At 49.0% G+C, this 6,580-nt stretch overlaps 1 protein-coding gene across 1 annotated transcript in view; it reads left to right on the forward strand.

Annotated features, from left to right (window-relative positions):
* The window catches only part of XPR1 (xenotropic and polytropic retrovirus receptor 1), a 104,210-nt gene extending 102,119 nt beyond the window's left edge, over nt 1-2,091 (forward strand). Inside the window, exon 15 of the mRNA XM_065842207.2 lies at nt 1,375-2,091. Within this exon, the coding sequence (XP_065698279.1) occupies nt 1,375-1,435 (61 nt within the window). The 3' untranslated portion in view covers nt 1,436-2,091. The remainder of the gene's footprint in view (nt 1-1,374) is intronic.
* Nucleotides 2,092-6,580: the final 4,489 nt, after the last annotated feature.

A 6,580-nucleotide genomic window follows, 5' to 3' on the forward strand; every position in this document is an offset into this window, starting at 1 on the left:
ATGGTGGCCTTTTATGGACTGGGTAATCATGCAAAGATCACAGTCTAGTAGTTATTCAAAGGGAGGACAGGTCCAATTAATAAATGAATATTTCTCTGAAGGAGGGTTGATCCATCCTTTGCATCATCTTGGGGTTCTGGTAAACCACTGGAAAAGAGAGTTCCCTTTACAAAACTCCCCTTCTGCAAAAAGTAGCCTGTAGCCATTGCCAGAGGTTGTAAATCCAAACCTGGAAGAGAGGTTCTCTTCAACTGGCCATTTCCAGGCCTCAGACCACCCCAGCATTTCAGTTATGGTTTGGTTAACGTTTCCTGTGTGACATCTCAGGCCCCTTCCTCTCCTAAATGGCCATGCCGTTTTTCTCCCCACCCCCCCTCCTTGCAGCCTAGACATTTCCCCACCTTTGGCCGAGAGGCAAGCTTGGGCTCCCTGGGGATGCTGAAGCACGGCATGTCAGGGGTGTTTTGCAATTCCTGCAGCACATTTCCCTCTTCCATCACTGGATGGGAGGACGAGGAGCCAGTGTCTGTCACACAATAGGTGTGCTCTGGCCTGACCCGCAGCACTTGGGCCGTGTTTGTCTTGTATCAGTGCTGGCTCAGAGTACACAGATATGACCGATACCAACAGTATTCATGTGGCTGCTAGACACTGAAAAACTTGATGCAGAGGAGATGTGGGCCAAAGCCTGGTTGAATTCCCTACCACCATGTCTGTTTACCCTTTGGACATAGAATCATTTTGTCTGGAAAAGACCTTTAAGATCATCAAGTCCAACCATTAACCTGACGCTGCCAAGTTCACCACTAAATTATGTCCCTGAGAACCTCATCTACACATCTTTTGAACCCCTTCAGGGATGGTGATTCCACCACTTCCCTGGCAGCCTGTTCCAGTGCCCGAAAACCCTTTCCATGAAGAAATTTTTCCTGATATTCAATCTAAACCTCTCGTGATGTAACTTGAGGCCATTTCCTCTCATCCTATCATTTGTTACTTGGGAGAAGAGACCAACACCATCCATGTTCCAACCTCCTTTCAGGCAGTTGTAGAGAGTGAGAAGCAAATGGGGACATGTCCAGCATCTTCCAAAAGAAGCTGCTGTAGCTCTCAGCAGCCCGGGACAAGTGGAGCAGGCGCAGTGTGGCATGGGCAGAGCCACGGGAGGAGGATGCTCAGGGACAGCTGGGACGTATTTATACCGCTCTGCTATTCCCAGCGAGAGTGGGAGAGTGCGAAACAATTCCAGCAGAGCGAAACAATTTGTCTCTCTGGAAGAAACATTTCCAAGCACGCTGCGGTGTTATTGTCTGCATGTAGTAATGGAAATTTCTTCTCCCCAGTGAGTGTTTCCTGTGTGTTTTATTTTCGCAGGTCCAAGGCTTCTGACACCAAGGTATTGATAGACGACCTAGCGAATGAAGCGAACACATGAGATGGCTGTGGTCTCTGATGCCGCCTCCTTTGTTTTCTCGTTCTGTTCCCCTTTTCCCCAAGTAACCCGATCTCTGGTACAGTTCCAGCTGAAAACAGGAGAAAACACTGAACACATTTTCCGAGCTCTTCCAGACCAGATCCTATGGACTCCAACAAGCTCACTGTGTTTCGTTTCTTTTCTTCTGGGTTAATTTTAATGTTCTATTTAAAAAAAAAAAAAAAAAAAGAAAAAAAAGAAAAAAGAAATAAAATATTTTACTTTGTTTTGCCAATAAAGAGGACAGTTCAGGAAAGAAGGATTGTTTACAGTCTCAACAAGGACATACAAACCTGTCTGGATAACGAAGCAACATAGGGACTCCCTCATGGGACAGTGCCGAGAGCACCTTCGGTTTCTGCTTGGCCCGGTTTTGACTGGTTGAAACCGGACTTAAGTTTTTAAACCTGATGTTTTTGGTTTTGTTTTGGGTTTTTTTTTCTTCATATCCAGCGCTGAGGCACTGGCTGCACTTGCAGGGAAAGTGCACTTAGAGCAGTATCTTCATTCATGAAGCTACTTTTTAATTTGATGTAACTTTTCTTATAATTTTTTGGAAAATATGATGTATCTGTTGCATATAGTTTTCACATTATTTATGAAACTTAACAACCATATGAGAGTGATTTTGAGTCCTGTGCAATCACGGTTGTAACGGTAAAACAAAGCCAGGAATGTACATCTGGATCTCCAGGGTTGTGGGGTGATGCCCTGCCAATACCCCTCGCGTGAGACATCTCGCACCTCTGTTTACCTTTTCTCTCTTTCTTTCTTTTCTGTTTTATTTTAAACCAAAGTTTCTGTTCGATGCCAACTTTCCGTGCAGATGATCCTAAAGGCCCTTTTGAAAGGAGAAGTTGGGTCCTACCAACAGTGCAAAAAGTAGGCGAACTAAGGCTTCAGAACTGCGTTCTCCGAATCAAACCCCAACATTTTTCAAAGCCTTAATAGATGGCGTGAGGGCACCCCCGTAGCGAGCAGGGACATTTCCTGGTGTTCTCCTGCAGAAGTGGAGCGAGTCGGGGCGAGAAGGTGATGGATTCCATGAGCAGTCGCGCAGGGATGGGATTTTGGGAGCGGTTGTGCGTTGGAGAGCTGTCGGGGAGCATGGAAAAGATGGTGTTGTGCCCACAAGAAGCCGGGAGGAGACCTGTTTTTGAATTTCACCTTCGGTGAAATTCAAAAACAGGTCTCCTCCCGGCTTCTTGTTTGGCAAAAAACCTCTGTCGGGCGCAATCCCGGCACCCTAGTTTGCATGATGGAATTGCAGAAATCCCTGCTCAGCTGCTGTCGGGTGGTTATTTCTGTTTTAATTAGCTAATAGCATGGTTTCTTACACAACCGGTACGTTGCATTTTTCTCAGTTTGCCTGCTGTGCCTCTTGCCCAGAGGAGCTGAAGAAGGAAACCTAGTTCTCTACGTTTAATTAGGATTTGATTAGGCGGCAGCGGACCCGTGCCAGGCTGAGGGCAGCGCTGCAAACTTGTAACCACCTGCATTTCTGTGATGTTCTCTTGGCTTATAAAGGGACCTGCAGGGAGATACTTCCACATGTGGGTGGTGGAGGAGCTGGTGTGTGATGTGGTGCTTCTCACAGCTCCTGTGTCCATCTGCTCCAGCAGGGAGGGCTCTGGACTAGGAGGGGTTGTGGTGCGTCACCCCTTTGGAGCCTGTTTTCCCATCTTTAACCCCTTTAGGTCTTTCATTCTTGCTTAAACAGAAGGTTCCCGTTCATACGGAAGCAGAGCCTGAGATATAAAACCAATTAAAATATTTCCGTTTCTGAACTTGCGTTGCAGCGGTTGTTGACATTTCCAGACGTCGCGTAGGTGTTTCCAGCAAGAGCGGTGGGAGAGGAGAGAAACCAGACCTTGAGGAGGGCAATCCAAAATAAACCAGTGCTGTTCCTTGAACAGGTGGTTCTTTACAAAAAGAAGCAGCGTTTACTGCTAATTCATCCTTTTAGAGGGAAGGAAAAAATACAGAGAGACATTTGGAAGTGATGGGGAGAGCAGGGCATGGTTTGGGTGGGCTGTGTCCCACCTGCGCCATCCAACCGTCTGCTTCCCAACCTGGTGGGGAGGGTCAAGTCGCAAGTAATTAAATGCCTATTCTGTAGTTTATCAAAGTCTGTGGGGAAACAAGAATTCAGTCTGTCAATCTGCTCTGCTCGTTGCTCTGCTTTTTCCCTTCCCTTTTTCTGTCTTTGCTGGCAGGAGAAATAAGAACAAGGGTGGTGACATGCTACAGCTAGCAAATGTTATCTCCTAAAATAAAACATCGTCCCTTTTGGCAGTGAAGATGCTCTCTAGGAGGAAAGGAACCTGAATTCCTGGAGGCTTTTGGAGGCTCCCAGCTCCCCAGTCCTGTGTCTGCATGTTCCCTCCCTCCCTCCCTGAGATTTCTGAGAAATCAGACGTGCAGATTCCTCCTGAGAGCGAGCACTAAAGCCGGGATGGCTCCGCATCTCCGAGAACATCTGGCCAATAAGGGGAGACCTAACGAAGTCAAGCAGATGGTGAGAGAAAATGATGAGAGAAAATGACCCCATCCCTCCTTACGAGTGGCCCGGGGTGGCTTCCTTCTGTGAGCAGGTTTTGCTAAGGGGTGCTCGGAAACACTCCTGGAGGGACGAGAGCAAAGTTAAAAAGAGTTTTTATTTTTTTTTTTTTTAATCCAGCATTTTAGTTGCTGGGATGTAGCTGGATGGAAAGTGGAAGCTGAGACAGGTCTGTGCTCTGCCCGCTGTGAAGCTTTCGGGTGCTGAGCTCTCCCCTCTTCGTGCGAGTCAGTGCAGAGGCTGTGGCTGCGTTTGGCTCCGAGGATGGCATGGAAGCCACTTGCAGATGGAGATGCAGAGGAGATGCCACAGTGTGGCCAGTGATTTCTGGAGATTCCCTTTGAACTCGCTTCATGCTGATGTCCCTGCTGCTTTCTGTCCTTCCTGCTCTTCCAGGGTTTTTTTGGGTTGCAGGGGGTTTGGATTTGCAGCATCCAGGGTTTATTTGCTAGTTGGCATTCCCTGGGTGGCTTTGGGACCTTGTCACCAGCAATGCCGGGTCCCCCAGCCTGGGGAGGGCCGTGCTGTGTACTGGAGGTGCCCACTCCTGTTCCTCCTTCAATCGGTGTCTTTGCTGTTTATCCTAAGCTGATGGTCTGCAGGGCAAGAGGGAATGGCCAGCAGCAGCCTTCAGTGTGAAAATCTTCGATGGAGAGGAAGAGAGTATTTTGTGGAGTGCAATCCGGGTTGGGGAGATGACAATCCCTGGGGGGTTTACTGGAGATCTCCCGAGGAGCCAGGGACATGACACAAAGCCTTTGAGCTTTGCCTGCAGTTTGAACAGCCGAGTGATTTTGGCCTTACCCTGCAAGGGTGCTGCCGCATACTGCTTGCCTGACTCTGGCATGCACCCCAGATTCTTGGGGGTTTGTGGACCTGACGTCAGGCCTTCGCGCTGGGATGTGCCCCGGGGCTGGGACACGACCCGGGTCCCCCTGGGAATACAAAAGCCACTTTGGTCACACGCTGCATCCTGGCCCCGTGTCCTCCCTCCTCTCCTCCACCATTCTGCTTTGCACTCGCAGTGGGGAAGATGATCTTCTGCCTTAATTTTTTTTTTTAATTTACATTTTTACTTCAGAAGGTGATTGAATTGCTTTGTCTCCTTGGGAAAGAGGGGCTGGGGCTCCTGAGGGAAATACTGGAAAAATCCCTGTGGTAACTATAGCAGTCACAGCTGGGCTTGGTGGCTGTCACCTCATCAAACCTTGCCTCCCTTCTGTGATGCTGTCCCGTGGGATGAGCTGTCAACCCACCACCGCTGTGGGGTTACACTGGGGTGTCCACATCCCTCGGAGGCTTCGGTCTCTGCTGCAGCACCTTGGCTGCAAGAGAAATGTGGGGTTTGCAGGGGGAAGAGAGGAAAGGACTGATGATAGTTGGTGTACCCAGATGCTGATGCCCCGGCTCTGGCCCCAGCACAGCCTTGGAGCGATGAGCGAGAAGCACCGACCCTGCTTGGGACAATGCCCTGTGGCCTGACAGTCCCTCAAGCTCTAGAAACCAAAATTACAAGCTCTTTGCTCCAGAGGAGAAAATTGGGCAGCCTGGTAGAACTTGTGATGACTTCCCCATCCCGTAGGTCCTGGCAAAGGATCGGCGACTGGAAGGGACCTGGGGTAGAAATGCCAAAGTTCCCCTCTGGTCCTGCTGCCGCCTTCCTCTCCCCTCCCTGCTGTGTTGGTCTAAATGATCTTTCTATGAAGCCCTGTAGATGTCAAAAGTAATTATGGAGTGTGATTAGTCCTCTGTGGGTGCTTTCTTTCTTTCTTTCTTTCCTCCTTCTTTCTCTTTTGCTATCCCCTTCTCCACTCTTCTTTTTTGGCTAAGTGGAAAAGGTGAGGACAAAGAATTGCCGCTTGCTTGGACTCATGATGTATCTGTGACTGCGCTATTAGCTGTCTCCTCTTTCCTCCCCAAATGGATATAATTTTTGAAGTGTGGAATACCCTTCTTGATAAGTAGGTTTAAAAAAAAAATAATGCACAATGTGATACTGTTTCATAGTTTCTAGGTGGTTGTATAAAGCAAAGTTACTGTGATTGTGTTTTTCAAAGGAAAAAGTGATTGGTTACGAAATCTGTCCTTTTTTCATTATTACAAGCTCTTTGTTTTCCAATGATCTGATGGCTCTTTTGTCCCCGGTCTGTGTGTCTTTCTTCCCACATCCCACCTCTGGTGCTGCATCCATCCAGGAAGGATTTGCTTCCACCGGTCCATATGGATGCTGCTCCTGCGCCCTCAGGAGCTGTGCACTGTCACTGGTGGCCAGAGGTGGGGGACACCTGTGTCCTGGGAAGAGGTGGAGGTGTCTGGAGGAAGGATGTGGGCAGGAGGGTTTCCCGACCTGCCTGGGGTTCGCGGGAAGGTGTTGAGGGCTCAAACCCAACGCACAGCAAGTGGTGCTGGAGGAACCCTCCTGCACAGGCTGTGCTGGACCACCAAAAGGCTCTTGGTCCTTCTTTGGGAGCCTTTGGTCACCTCTCTCCAACTTGTCTCTGGTTCAAGGTGTCATCTTGCCTTGCACAGGGGGTGACATGAGGCTG

Source organism: Patagioenas fasciata, chromosome 6, assembly GCF_037038585.1.
Source record: "Patagioenas fasciata isolate bPatFas1 chromosome 6, bPatFas1.hap1, whole genome shotgun sequence".
In the NCBI taxonomy this organism is placed as follows: Eukaryota; Metazoa; Chordata; class Aves; order Columbiformes; family Columbidae; genus Patagioenas; species Patagioenas fasciata.